General features: G+C 57.4%; 1 protein-coding gene and 1 pseudogene across 1 annotated transcript; both read right to left on the minus strand.

Annotated features, from left to right (window-relative positions):
* Positions 1-6,200: 6,200 nt before the first annotated feature.
* LOC141938268 (serine/threonine-protein kinase pim-1-like) lies at positions 6,201-8,973 on the minus strand (annotated as a pseudogene).
* A 1,875-nt stretch (positions 8,974-10,848) lies between these two features.
* Positions 10,849-14,567, minus strand: LOC141938269 (forkhead box protein J1-A-like). The gene is made up of 5 exons (XM_074856917.1): positions 14,504-14,567; positions 13,111-13,345; positions 12,592-12,824; positions 11,986-12,035; positions 10,849-11,634 (listed from the first exon to the last, which is right to left on the minus strand). Exons 1-5 carry the CDS (start codon positions 14,565-14,567, stop codon positions 10,849-10,851), a joined length of 1,368 nt encoding a protein of 455 aa, XP_074713018.1.
* Between the last annotated feature and the right edge of the window lie 592 nt (positions 14,568-15,159).

The following is a 15,159-nucleotide window of genomic DNA, read 5'->3' on the forward strand; positions in this document are numbered from 1 at the left end:
CTTCGCTTCCAGAACTGCCTGCTGCTCTCGGCCGCCGTGGCAGAAGGGAGGGGCGGGCCCGGCCGGCCAGCGAGCGAGCGAGCGAGCCCACCGGCAGGATGGCCGGACCCCGCAGGCCGCCTCACCGTCACCCTCCTGCAGCCCCTGGCGGCGCCATCTTGGATCCGGGCAGACAGAGAGCTGCCATTGGCCAGTGTAGAGCAAGGCGTTGTGGATTGGCCAATGTCAAGTGGGCGGAGGGAGTGACATCAGAGAAGGGGCGAGGTCTGAGGGGGCTGGAGGGGGCTGCGTGAGGCGGGAGAGACCATCCTGGGGGGGCGGGAGGGGTGGGGAGCAGGGAATAACCCATCCAGGAGCAGCCCGCATGGAGCGGGGCGTGACAGCGGGGCTGAGGTGGCAGTGCCTGCTTGGGCCGGGGGCGACCCTGAGGAGGGGAGGGCCGGTCGGGTTAAACACCACCCTGGGGAAGGGGAGACACTGCTCACGGTGTGGGTGGGGAGACGCCCAGCAAGCCCTTGGGCGAAACCATCGGGAGAGGGCGGGAGGAAACGGGTTAAAGTACCCGGAGGGCCACAGGAGGGAGCGGGTGGACAGAGCCGGGCAAGGAGGAAGACAGGGCACTGAGGGGAGACAGCACCCATCTGGGTCCCTGTGGCACCCCGAGGTGGCTCCACTGGCACCCGCGGCTGTCATGGTCCCCTCAACGGTTCAAAGCCCTTTGGGGCCACTTCCAGCCCCCAGCCAAGCCCCGGTGCCAAAATGTCCCCTCCTAATGACAACCGGGGGGAAGGAGGAGCCGCCATTATGGGGCAAGCCATGAGGCACAAGCAGTCACCTCCTGAATAAACGGGGATAAACTGTTTTAAGACTTTGTCTGGAAACACCCTGCTAGAGCAGCAGGCGAGTGACCCCTCCACCCTGGCAAGGGAAGGTGGCTCATTGTCTCCACGCTGCCCTCATCCTGCTCCTCTCCCCAAAAGGAGAGAAAACCCCCCAGAGGATGGGGGAAAAGGGCTGAAATCCAAGTCCTCGGCATCCTCAGCTGTGCTTCGATTGCCGTCAGGTCTCAGCTGGTGACGGCAGGAGCCAACCTGGGCCCAACTGAGCCAAATGTATGTGTTTTGGGGGGGAATCTACACGCACCCATGCACACACATAGGGATGCTACAGCGAGTGATTACTACGAGTAGTAGCCTGGCACCGAGATCACGGCTGTTGTGGCACACCCGTGCCACGCGGGTGGCAGCACGGGGGCAGTTTCTGTTGGGGTCGGTGCTGATGGCTTACGAGGCCACGCGCGTGTGCCAGGGGCACAGCCCTGTCTGCCCGTTTCGGGGAGCTGGAGGAAGAGGAAGACTTTTGGCAGGAGTTGACCTGAAATGACATTTTGCCACTTCTGTTTTTCCCACAGCTTTCGCAGCGGGGCGAGATCTCCGTCCCTGCAGTCGTTCAGATGCACACGCGTGCCTGTGTGTCATTGCAGGTTCACTGAAGTGGCTGCTTCAATTTGAAACAGGAGCTGTTGTTCCATTTTTTGGGTTGCTTAACCCCCTCCTAACTGTAATAAACACAGAGATTAAGGACACAAAAATATTACCCTGGAGAAAGGGGACCAAAAGCTTGGAAAAGGATGAAAGAAACACTCCGATCACCCCTTTAAAAAATATGTTTCCTTAGCCGAAGCTGCTAAATTTGTCTCAATTTTACACACTGGAAAGGTTTTGTGGTTGTTGGTTGTTTTTGGTTTTTTTTTTTTTTTACAGTGAATAAAGTGGTTTTTTCCTCATAAAAATCCCCACCAACTCTCAGGCCGAGTGATGCAGTTTCGATGTGTCACACAGGCAGGGTTAGCGCAGATCCCACTCTCAGGAAGGTCGGTATAAACCCCAAAACATGAGACTCTGGTCTGGAGCGGGGCTACAGGTGCCTGAAACCAGCACCTGGCCGCCCCCACTGTCACAGCACGGGGTTTATTTTTCAGAGCAAGTCTGGGAAGGGACAGGTTTCACCCTGGGTTCATGCTGAGCGGCGTGCAGGGCTTTAGTCTCAACTCCTGGAGGACTAAATCCCCTGCCTGGGTGATGTGGGGCCATCAGGGGTTTAAAGCTGGGAGCTCCTCTGTGGCTGGTCCCAGCCTAAGGAGGGGTAGGACAGGGAAAGGCAGGTGAGCCCAAGCTCCACCGCAAAAGATCTCCAGCAGGTTGGGGCACCGTGCCTCAGTTTCCCCACCTGCCCTGTGGAGGTGGTGCTGTTGCCACACAGGTCGTCGGCAAAAAGCCTTTGGAGAGTGACTTCCACCGGGATTCATTACTGGGGGGCGGAGCCGTGGGACACCTGGTTTGCTGATAATTCACCCCATCCTAAGGCAGGTGTTTAAAATAGCTCCTGTGCCTCACTGTGCTGAGAAGGGCCAAAGTGTTTCAGACACCGCCTTGGGGGCAGCTGGATGTTTTCCTTGCGGCAGGACGTGGGGTGAGATGCCACCTCCGAGTCTCCAGCTCTTTGGGTCCTTGAGGCGAGCCCGGCCCCCGCTCCCCAGGTGGTTTTTCTCCTTGGTGCTCATCTGCGTTGTTCCAGCTGTGACAGGGGTTTGGCTGTTGCTCATCTCTCATTCCCAGACAGGGACGTGCAAAACACAACCCTCGCTGTTGCTGTGGCTGCAGGCTGCTCTGGCCAGTCCTCTCTGCATCACCAAGCACCTTTGCTGGGGATAGATGGGTACAGGAAGCCACAGGTGTGATGAGTGCTGGCCCTTTGCAAGTCCTCAGCCATCCACGGGACTCTGGTGCTCCCAGAACGGGAGGTCCAACAGTCTGAAATCTCATCCTGCTCCTGCTTCATCGTTTTTTTCTGCTTTCCGAAATGTGGGTCCTTCCCCTGCTGACAGCGGGGAGCAATAAAAAGTTGTGAAATAGAGGTGGGAGTGCGATGCTGGCTCCAAATCGCTTCCTGCTGGAAATCTCCTGCATCTTCATCCTCTCCTGTCATAGCTGACAGCCTCAAATGGAAGTGAACATCTCCCTGTCAAGGAGAAATGAGGGATGAAAAAGCCTTTTCCTTTTCCCCAGCCCCTGTGCCACAATGAGATGATGTGGAGGGGAGCAACGGGCATTGGCTGCCCATTTTCAGGTATCCCATCACACCTACCATGGTTCTGTCCCCATGGCAGAGGTCTGGGACATGAATCTGGTGGCTCTCAGCCCTGTGAAGGCATTACTGCACAGGAAGGCAGATGCACAGGGATCAAACATGCACCAATCCTTTCCCAACACCAAACCTTGGATACACCCCATCACCTTGGCAGCATAAAATGGTACCCGGGCAGCGGGATCTTGCCAGGGGACACGATGGCACCGTTCCCCTCCTGCAGCACAAGCCTGGCAGGGACAAAATCATCAGCAACAGGTGGAAACAAAGTGACTATCAGCACCCCAGCCCCGCACCCGACCTGCTCAGCCTTTCTGCGGTGAGTTTTCTAAGGAACACCGCAGCAGTCAGCCAGCGTTTACAGGCAGGGGGGGCCGAGCTCAGCCCGCAGCCGGGGCAGCCGCCAGAGTGTTTTGGTGGTGCCGAGGGGGACGGCGGCCACCCGAGGGGCTCAGGCTCCTCGCGGTAGCAGTCAGCATGGCGGGAAGGTTTGCTTTGTGTAAGAGCAGCTTCCCGGATGGTCCGGGGAAAAAGTGAGCGAGAGAGGAGGTTAAATACAAACCACATTTCAAAATAGGCCTAAACTTTGAAGGTGTGTGGAGCTGCGCTTCCTGCTTGTAGCAGCCCTGAGGAGATGAAAGATGCAGTTGAGTTTTAAAAAAAAAAAAAAAAAGCAAACCAAACAGACAGAGTTAATGCTTTCTGCTGAAGGCAGAGGCACAGCAGTGACACAGCACACCAGGTCACACCACGAGGCTGGGACGTGGCTCCAGGACCCCCCATTCCCTCGCACAGCAGCCCCCCGGCTCGGACAGCGGTGCTGGCAACCCCAGGGTGAGCCAGGGAGAGGGACCGCTGCCTGGGCACGGGGTGGGGTGGGGGGGGGGGGTGGGGGGCAGGTTTAAGCAAGAAAGCCCTGGGGCAACAAAAGGAAAGGATGGTCCTGTTGTCTGAGATCTGGGGGACTTGCAAAGTAACCTGCAGAAGGGGAAACGTACCCCTTCCTTGGGGCAGACGCAGCCCTGCGTGCACAGCGCAGCAGGTGGGCCATGAGGTCAAGCAAGAACAGGGCTTCAAAATTCAGCACATTAATTTAAAAAAAAAAAAATCCCAAGTGGAAACAGAAACCAAAACCACCACCCCCCAAAGCCGGAGCACTGCAGAGCTGGGAAGTGGGGTTTGACAGTGTGGAGGGTAAAAGCTCGAGCGAAGCGTTACCGCCACTGACTGATAGCGACCGACTTCTCGTAATCCCAAGATCAACTTCCCCTCGCTCCGCGTTCGCCGCAGCCGAGCTGGAGGTGGGCACAGCCCGCCGGCAGCTTTCTTCAACCCCCGGCACTCGGCACCCAACACCCGCTCCACGCCAACAGAGCCGGAGCAACAGGAGCTGCCTGACAGAAATTTAATTTGGCTGACAACACCCGGCCCTTCTCAAGGTTGCTTTGATGGTTGTTTCCTCACCATCCCCAGCACATGCTCTGCACCAGCCTGTGGGTGAACGGAAACGCAAAGGGCTCCACAGCCCTTTGATCCCTCCCAGACCTGCCAGGAGCTCTCGGCCCTGGAAACACCCCGCCGAGGGATGGGTCCAGCCTTCCCCGTGGGGCTGTCGACTGGCTGGTCCTGGCTGACGTGGCTCAGCGAGCCTTTGGGCGACGCCTTTGGGGTTAGTCTCAGCTGGAGACAAATGGGTGGTCCCCACAGTAGCCCTGCAGTAGCCATGCCACAGTGTGGCCACTGGCACCCGGCATGCTGGCAGCATCCTTCATCCTACCCTGCAGTAAAGGGATGTCTCCATCACGTCAAGTGGTTTGTTTTTATTTAAAACCTCATTAAAAAAATACAAAATTTCTGAATTCCCCTGTACAATATGAACTATTAAGAAAAAACCCGCCGGCTAAAACATATAAAGACTTGACAGCGAGGACAGCCCGGAGCAGCTCGCCCCTCCCCAGCCCCAAACAAGACACCTGCGGGGAAAAACAAAACACCTGGCAAGGGAACAACAGCAACCAGAACTCTGTACAGAGAGAGCTGGGGAGCAGGCAGCCGCTCCGCACCCCGCCAGACACAAACACTGCGGGTGCGGATGGGCACGGGGCAGACACGGAGGGAAGGCCCAAACAGAAAACCAGGGGGTCAGCAGCTGTGGGAGCAAGGCGTGGGTTGGAAACCCATGCGAATTATAAATAAATAAATAAGTTATCCTGCTGGCTAGAATTCTCTCTTTAAAAAAAAAAATCCATGAAAATAAATTAAAAACAAAAACTGGAAAAAAGAAAAAAAGGTAAAACGTTATCACTATTAACAACTGCACATCAAACTTCACTTCTGTATAACATTTATAAATAATATATATTTACAGCTCTGTTGGTTTGCATTGTTTGTGCATTCGTGAGGGCATCGGGAAGCAAAGAAACCCAGAAAATCCAGGCGAGGTGGAGGCACGGGAGGTGAGGGATCGCCTGCTTGGCTCCCAGATGTCTTCTGACCTTTTTCTTTTTGAAAGGGGAAAAGGAAGAATATACCCAGGCGAGTCTTGGAAAAGCAGCAGTGTAGGAAAATTCAAGTATTTCCTCCAGCACAGCCCAGATCTCAGCTGAAGGCACTCGAGCACTGTGACAGCGGAGGAGGCAGCCATTCGGCCACAGCACCTGCCCTCCCCCCAAGTTTTCCCCCCGTTGAAGCATCTCCTGCAATAAGGTCTCCGATCCTCTCACTGTCCCGAATTCAGGTGGTCAGGAAGATGTTTGGGAGCCACCAAAACCAGATGGTTTGCCATAAGGTCTCCTCTCTCTACAATAACAGAACCAAAATGAAAAAAAAAAAACAAACCCTAACTTACTGGCAAGACCAGCAAATGAGACAGGGTCATTCAGATGGAGCCCAGGACAGCTGGGTTGGATGGTGGCCACCAGCACTTGGAAGATCAGGTCTCCAGCCCAGCTTTGGGGCAGATGTGAGTGTTCCCGATGATCCCTGCTCAGTGCCACGGTGGTGAGGAAGCCTGGTCTTCTTTGCTTCTTATGGCCAGGAGAAGCCTGGAGCTGTTATGTGCCAGGGTCCTGGGCCAAACCGTGCAGGTGGGGTCTCTGCCATCTCCTAGGGCAGGTGAATGCCTCACAGCCAGGAGTGGTTGAAAACGTCCTCCAGAGATGGTCTGTCTGAAGGCCGCGAGGACAAACACCACCTGATGAGATGCTGGCACTCTGGGGAGAGAAACCAGACACCGCTGGTCAGAGAAGGCTCCTTCCACCTTCCACCACTGTCTGCAGTGCCTGGGCCATGCTGGGTGTGCTCAGAGCTACCCCCAAACCTCCTGATCCAGGAGCTGTTTTGGAGGAGAGCAGGGTGGCAGGACACGTGCCACCTTCCCCAGCTAACCACAGGAGATCATCCTCCTCACATGCCACCTCCCCCAGCTAACCATGGGAGATCACCCTCCTCATGCGCCACCTCCCCCAGCTAACCACGGGAGATCACCCTCCTCCACAGCCGTAAGAGCGGGGATGCTCGTACACCCGGTGCCATCTCCCAAACCCGCTGCCCGCCACGAAGCTGGGTACCCACCAAGGGAGATCGGCTGGTGGAAGAAGAGCTGACTCCTGACGATGTCCTCATCCTGCTCGAAGGGGACGTCCCCACAGACCATGTCATAGAGCAGGATGCCCAGGGACCAGACTGTTGCTGAACGGCAGTGGTAGCGGTGGTAGCGGATCCGCTCCAGCGAGCTGTACTCTCGTGTTCCTACAGGACACAGGCGGAGCTCATCAGGTGGATGCCGCCCGCTCCCAGATCCTCACCCGAGCGTCCTCGGGGACACGGTGGCTGCACCGGTGGCGGGGGACGATGACGTACGGTGTGACCCGCCGCCCCCTCGTCAACACGGGACTCTTGTTTACAAACTTTGGGTTGTAAAAAAAAGCTGCTGGTGCTGGAAGAGGGCAGCACAGGCCTGGGGAAGGCCCGACCGTTACATGCAAAAAAAAAAAAAAAAAGAGGAAGAAAAAGAAAGAAACCACCACAGGTGGGAAAAAAACAAGCCTTTCCCCCCTGCCTTAGCCAAAAAAAAAAAAATTTAAAAAAAGCCAAGGCAAACAAGGGGAGTGCAGCAGCCCAAGCCCTTCCATGCCTGCAAACCAAACCGGCCAGTATACGGGTTTTTCACCCCCTCCCCGCTGCCTCTGCTACCCCCACGGTTGTTTGTTTTTGTCAGGCTGGCTCCCCCCACCCCAGCCCCGGGCAGGTGGGTGGCAGCAACTGGGAGCCGGCTCCCGTTTCACAACATCCACCCCGCGCCAAAAAGTAACTTGGCAGCCGGCTGAGTAATTAATTTCCCCCCCCTCCAAAGGGGGAACCAGTGCCCGGTCAGGCTGGGCCGTGCAGTGCCGGGAGCATCCCCCTGGGTGTGGGCTCACTGGCAAATTCGGTGTAGGCCGTGTCCTGGAGGAAGGTGCTACAGCCAAAGTCAATGAGTTTGAGCTCACCGGTGGCGAGGTCGATGATGATATTTTCCGCCTTGATGTCCCGGTGCAGGACACCGCAGGCGTTGCAGTGCCGCACGGCCTCCAGCACCTGCTGGAACAGCCTCCGCGCCACCTCCTCCGACAAGGATCCCCTCTCGATGGTGAAGTGAAAGAGATCCTGCGCGAGCTCTGGACGCTCCAGCACCAGCACGAAGCCATCAAACCAGCTCAAACCAGTCGAGGAAGTGGATGACGTCGTGGAAGCTGGAGGAGTCCACTGCGTTCAGCAACACGATCTCCATCGGCGCTCGAGTGCCGCCGGGCTCCGGGGGGACCACGATGCCGCCAGAGGGACAGGGCAGGGCTCTGGTAGCCCCCACCCGGGAGACTCCAGTGCCCCTGTGCCCAACCCCGCCAGTGCCCGGGCATCCCCCCTGCCAAGGGGATGCTCCAGTGCTCCCTTCCCGACCCCCCCAGTACTGGGCAGCCCCTCACCCGGGATGCTCCACATCCCCCAGTGACTCCACGCCTGCTCCCCCCGTGGTGTCCTGGTTTCCACCCTCTTAGGCCTCGCCTTATCCCCCCTGTCGTGACGCCCCGGTTTCTTCCGGTAGCCCCAGTCACTCACCAGCTCACCCCAGGCTGCGACGCGTTCCTGGGCCACGTGTTTGATGGCCACCTGCAAGCCAAGGGGAGCAACAGGCTGAGCCTCCTCCTCCTCCTCCTCCTCCTGCTCCTTCTCCCCTCTGCCCTGCCACCGTCCCTGCCACTTACCGGGGTGCCATCAGAGAGGCGGATGCCTGAGTAGACCGAGCCGTAGCCGCCGCTCCCCAGTAGCTGGCCCACCTGGTACAGCTCCTCCAGCCACCCCTTCTCCTTCCCTGCGGGCCAGACTGGGCTGTCACGGCCCCGCCTCAGCCACCCCCCCGCCCCCCGCCGAACCAGGCCCAGCCAAACCGGCCCATCCCGCTCTGACCTGGCGGTGGTTTGGCCGCGTGTAGCTCCCCGCCGCTCCCGGGACGTTGATGGGCCGGCAAGGGGATCTTCGGGAGCGGCACCGCAGCCCCCTCGCCCGATTCCGGGGCTGGGCGAGGCACCTCCCAAACCGGACCGGGCACTAGTGGCTTGGTGCCGGCGCTCGGGCTGCCGCGCGGCTGTGGGCGGGTGGGGAAGCCCGGGGAGAAGGAGGCGGAGACGGAGGAGGCGGAGACGGAGGCGGCGGTGGGGCGGGGCAGGGAGGGAGTGGCCTCGGCACAGCAGCCCCCCCTCCCGGCCCCGGGGTGAGCGGGGGCCAGGGCTGGGCCGGGCAGAGCCGGGCGGCGGCGCTGCCACGCCAGGCCCAGCCGCACTGGCCCATCCAGCGGTGCCACTGCCAATAGGGCGAGAGCTGCGGGGAGGGGATGAGGCGGCAGGTCCTGGCGCGGCGGGAAGGGGAAGGGGCCAGAGGTGCGCGGGGCGGGGGTCGGGAGCGAGAAACGCTGGGAGAACCAAACCGCTGCTGCCAGCCATCGCTCGTCCTCTGCCCGACTGCCCAGCCGCGGGGCCGTTGCTCAGGGAGCCCCGACGCATTCCGCGGTTGCCACGGCTCGCAGGATGCAAACCGCATGGCAGGGGGGCAGTGGGCACGGGCAGGCTTGGCCCGGCCCTGCCGCCAGCCCGGGATCGGGCCCACGGGCACACTGCCCGCTCGCCCCGACCGGCTGCTCTCTCTGTCGGGCCAGCAGAACCGGCCAGCTGGCAGCCACGGAGCTCCTCTTCCTCCCACATCCGTGCCAAAATCCCCATGTTTTAGTGGCTTGTTCTTCACTTTATTGTTTTTTTCCTGCAATCCCACAGCTTCCCGGTGGAGCCCGTCCCGCCCTTTCGCCCCACGCTGCCGTTACTTCACCACCAGCAAACCGCTGCCTGAACTTTTCCCTCTTCTTGTAAAAGTGGCAACTCCAGCTGAAGACTCTTGACTAACAATCCTTTTTAAATTTTTTTTCTCCTCCTTTTTTTTTTTTTTCCTCAGAAGTCACTGTCTGAGATGTTTCCCCGAGTTCCAGAGATAAATAATTTCCTGGGTGGGGGTCTCAGATTGCTGGAGAGGAGGGTGCTCAGAGCCACCACAGCACGGAGAAGACTGGCACATCGGGGCCAGAAAGAGGACAGGAAAAATCAGTGCGACACGCAGACAGCTTTGGGGCACGTGCGCACACACACACTCCCTGGAGACTCACATGGGGTACAAAGAGAAGGTGCGATGCACACCTGCAGCGTGCACACATGTGCACTGTGAGACACACATCTGGAACACAGAGCGCACCGTGCGGTGTTCACACACACACCCCTGAGTGTGCGCACACACACACACACCCCCCACACATGCACACGCTGCAGCACGCGGGATGCACCCACCTGCACACCCTGCACACACGCACCCCATGTGCACCCGCCCCTGCGCCCACCCGCGAGCTCACAGCACACCCCCAGCGATGCGCGCGCTTGCAGAATGCCCCCCCCACGGGGGCACACGCAAACTGTGCACTCCTCTCCCTGCTGCAGGTTTTCCAGCAGTTTCTTAGGGTTCCCCCCCCCCGCCCCGCTTCTTAAATACCTTCTCACAGAGGCATTACCACCATCGCTGATGGGCTCAGCCTTGGTCAGCAGCGGGGCCGACTTGGGGCCGGGGAAGCTTCTAGCAGCTTCTCACAGGAGCCACCCCTGTAGCCCCTCGCCTGCTGCCAAAATGCCCCACACCAACCCAGCCCAGACCCAAACTGCATTTCCCCCATCGCCCCGCTGTTAAGGGATGCTAGTGCTAAAAAGAGAGGGTTCTTTGAATATATAATATTTAATATATCATAGAAAAACATCTAAAAAAGCAAACGTGCTGAATTTATAAATCTTTTCTTCTTCTCTAAGCAGAACATATGTCCTGAACCTGGAAACTAACTAACTAAATTTAAAATATATATATATATAATTCACAATCCTTCCTTTAAAAGTAAAAAAATAAATAGTGTTATATTTCTTCATGGGGAAAACTCATGCACTAGAGACTGCTGATGTGTCCTTTAAAGATACAGCAAGAGTTCTTGTGGCGGTGTTTCTGTAAATCATCTGACAATGAAGCTGGTCAAAGCCATTGTAGATGTCTCTGTCTCTAGAAAATCTTGTCCCTTGGGAGTGCCAGCAGCATGGGGGGAGCGTCCTCCTAAATTCTGTGTGGGCTTTGAAGGGTGTCTGGCCCTTAGACGAGAGATGCCAGACTGCTCCAGTCGTTCCCATCCGCTAGCAAAGAGGCGTCGCTGAGGTCAAACAAGTGCTCGATGTTGACAGAGTTGGAGAGGTCATGTTCTGTCTCTTCATCCCAGGGATGCTGCAGCAGGGAAGTGGCCATCAAGGTTTCAAACTCGAGGTTGTTCTGGTTGGATTTGGTGAGGATCTGCTCCTGCCCCTGGGCACAGTCCATGTGCTGCCCATCTCCTGTCAAGCCCAGGTTGACTTTCGTGGGGTTGTTTGGAGGCGTGAGCTCCAGATCCTCAAAAAGGGAGAATTCCCCATTCAGGCTGGTGTTAAAGATGGCTTCCCAGTTCAAGTCCCCTGCCAGCAATCCCAGCTCAGGCTGCTCACCCTGGCTCAGCAAGGCAGAGCTGGAAAGCTGAGGCACCTTCACCGCTTGCTGGAGCAAGGGCTGCTGGCACTTGTGCCCTGCTGGATTGGCGTTCAGGTTGCCGGTGACTTCTTCAAACTCTTCCAGCAGCTGCTGCGACTGCACGCTGACAGTGAGGATGTTCTTGGAGGCGGGAGCCAAAGCAGCTCGGCTGGCGACGCACTGTGCTTCTGGCTGGGCTCTTTTGGTGAAGGCCAGGTGGAGCTGCACTGGGGTCATTCTCCACTTTTTGGAGGCACCATTCTTGAGCTGCTTGGCGTATTGGGGGTCCAGCTTCCAAAACCCACCTTTCCCTGGCTCGCCCTTCTCCCGAGGCACCCCCATGAAGCTCTTGTTCAAGGACAGGTTGTGCCGGATGGAATTCTAGACCCAAAAGAAAAAAAAAACAAGGCTGAATGCTTGCCTGCTGCTGCAGCCACTACCTGTGTGCAGAGGCTGATGGAAAAGGCCATTTTCAGTAAGGACCTTTGGGAAAAAGAAAGCAGAAACAGCAATGTCAAGCCATCCCAGGCTACATGCCCAGCAGAAAGTCTCCTGCCCCGAGTCACTGGCAGAGTTTTCTTGCCTCTTGTCTAGTCCAGCCAGAGATGGCAGAGCCAAGGGGGTCCAGTGAGGACTTGCCAATCAAGAGGAAGTTTGGGGCAACTGTCCTTGGCTGTAACTTGTGACCATGTGCCTTGGATCACGCAGAGCACTGGCAGGACCCAGCCAGACTTGCTCCAGGCGTGGAGCTAAGTTGAAGGAGGGCAGGTCCTCCTTCGTGGCTAAGGAAGGAGAAGAGAGTCTTTACCCTGCTGTGGCCAGGACCCCATTACAAGTGGCAACACATGGCAGCACCACAGCAGATGGCATCATCAGCAGGAACACAGATAACCCTGCAAACAATCCAGGCTGTGGTAACTCCAGATTTACAGTTTCACAAAGTTTTACAAGGGTCAGAGACTTGCAAGCTGAATTCTCTGCTCCCCATCTGCCCTCCCCATGCCAAACTTCATTCAGCCTGAGCTGCCCTCCATTATCACCCGGTTGGAGAACATATTTATCATTCCTGCCTGCAGGAATCCTGTGAACCCCCTGCATCCCTGCAGAGAGGGATTGGAAACCTTCTTTCTTTTTGGAAGGCACCCCTTTAAAACCATTGTGATCCTCCAGCCATGAGTTTGCAGGAGAAAGTCAAGCCGCTGGCAGGCAGCTCATCCTCCCTCCTCGCTCCCCTAGGTCCCCCCAGCACAAGGGAGGCTGGGGGACCCAGGTGGCCCTGGAGAGGAAGCAGGGAGTTCCATTCCCCGTGATGGGCTTCAGGAGCCGCCAGAGACCCACCTGCCTGGGGAGAAGGTGGGCAACGCCTGGGCAGGGGTTTTGCAGTGGTTTTGCCCAGCCCTGCCTGGGTGAGCCCCGGCCGCCGGGATCGCCGACACACTGCGGATTTGGGCTGGGAATAACCGGAGCAGAAGGATGAGCCATCTGGGTCCCTCCTGCCCTGCCACATCCTAGAGAGCGTCACATGCCGGAGGTCCCCTTGCGTGATGGAGGAGGGCAGCGAGGCAAGGTGGCTGGGAAAAGCCCCCAAAGATGGTGAGCCGGGGGGATGTCCCCTACCCCCTGGGGACACGCTGGTGCTTGCTGGGGACAGCAGCCCTACGGGCCCTCTCTCGGGCTCCCCTCTGAGGCCTCCCCAGCTCAGCACAGTGATGGAGCCTCCTTTGCCTGTCCAAGGGGACAGACCTGCCCTCTGGCCTGCTTGGAAAGCAGCAGCACTTCTGCTCTGAACCTGCCCAGCGAGGGCTTTGTCCAACAAGTGGCATCTTCCTGGGGATCCTCTCCATCCCTCTCTTATGCCTGGTCCTCAGCCCCCCGAGACGCTCGACCTGGTGATTTCGTGTGTGCTCAGCCCTGAGGGACTCAGCACCCCATGAGACTTCCAGAAAGGTGGAGCTGGGAGCAGCCAGGAAGCCCAGGGGCAGCCTGTTTGCTTTCACCCCACAGCACAAGGCTGCCCTTTGGGGCACCGGGGGGCTTTGGCGGGTCTCGGGGAGGTTTACACTCCTTCTCCCGTAGGCAATTCTCCCATCCACTGCCCCAGCAGGGGAAGGACATTGCAGGGCAAGGGGCAGGGGAGCAGCCAAACCCGCTCTCAAGGGTGGCTGCTGCCTGAAGGGGTGTAGACCAGGAGGGATTTTCCTGCCCGGATCCCTGAGGATTTGGGCAAGACAGGCAGGGGGGGTCCAACCCTCTCCCCAACACACTGGCAGGTGCCCCTCTGCTTGGGCCTGTCCCCAGTGGCCGCAGGCCAGGAGGTGACGGGTGCTGGGACCGGCTATGGAGGAGGGAGGAGGCAACTCCCAGGGGAACAGAATTTTTTTTTTTTTTTCTAAAGTGCATCTTTAATCGGAGTCCTGTGTTGCCCTGGATGAGCAAAAGAAGTGGAAAGCAACAGTGTTGGACCAAAACAAGGGAGAGGGGCTATGTCAGCTGCTGAAAGACAGAGAGGGTTGATGCTTGTCTAGACCCTCTAGCAACTGCAGTGATGATTTTGGGTACAAAAAGCATGAAAGCTGCTTCTGAGAGTGACCTGGATCCTTAATGAAACCTGTTGTTGCTACTGCAGGAATCCTCCCTGGTGTGTTCTTGGTTTACAGAACAACAAACACAAGCCTTGAAACAGTGAAAATGTAAGCCAGCTCTGTTGTGGTTTAGGCCCAGCTGGCAACTAAACACCTCACGGCCGCTGGTGGGTCTAGACAAGGACAGAGAGGGCTCAGTCACCACTTCTAGTGCGAGGGAAAAAACAGACTTGACTCGGGGAAAAAACATCAAATCAGAGTAGGGATAGGAGAAATCAACCTGGATCTTAAGAACACCTTCCCCCCACTCCTCCCTTCTTCCCAGGCTTAGCTCTACTCCCGATTTGCTGTCCCTCCTTCCCACCCGTGGCATGGGGGGGCAGGGATGGGGGGTTGTGGTCAGTTCCTGGCCCCTTGTCTCTGCCACTGGGGAGGACTCCTCACAGTCTGCCCATGCTCCAGCCGTGGGTCCTCATGGGGTCACAGCCTCTTTTGGGCATCCCCCTGCTCCAGCGTGGGGTCCCCCCCAGGCTGCAGGTGGGCACCTGCCCCACCATTACCCTCCCTGGGTGCGGGGCACAGCTGCTTCACCATGGGCTGCCCCACGGGCTGCAGGGGAACCTCTGCTCTGGGCCCAGAGCACCTCCTGCCCCTCCTTCTGCCCCGACCTTGGGGTCTGTAGAGTTGTTGCTCCCACATATTCTCACTCCTCTCCCCGCCTGAACTTGCCATTGTGCAGCAGCTTTTTCCGCTTCTTAAACACGTTACCCCAGAGGTGCTACCACCATCGCTGATGGTCTCAGTCTTGGCCAGTGGTGGGTCCCTCTTGGAGCCGCTGGCCTTGGCCTTGGCTCTGTCGGACGCGGGGGAAGCTTCCAGCAGCTTCTCACAGAAGTCTCCTCTGTAGCCCCCCCACTACCAAAACCTTGCCACGCAAACCCCATACATCATGTCAGGAGACGGCAAACAGCAGAAGAAAATGAATGTACTCTTTCAGAGGGTCTCTGGAGATCTACTCCAAAGGACATGCACTAATGCTTTATCTTAAAGTATTACACCACTGAAACTTCCCTGCAGTGGTCCCAGGACTGAAGGAGAAGGCTGCTAGTTTCTACAGAGCTCCCTGGGTCTCATCTCTTCATTATGCTTTGAACAATAACCCAATGCCAGAGTGTGGAGAAAAACAAACTCAAAATTAAATGCTCAAAGGGAAAATACAGCTTCTTGACAGCTCCGTGCCAAATTAATTTCTGGTTTAAATCAACAGAATTCCCTCAAGAATAAATTAAATCTGAGTAACAAAGTTAGAATCATTAAAGCTACT

This window comes from Strix uralensis, chromosome Z (genome assembly GCF_047716275.1).
Source record: "Strix uralensis isolate ZFMK-TIS-50842 chromosome Z, bStrUra1, whole genome shotgun sequence".
NCBI classification, from domain to species: Eukaryota; Metazoa; Chordata; class Aves; order Strigiformes; family Strigidae; genus Strix; species Strix uralensis.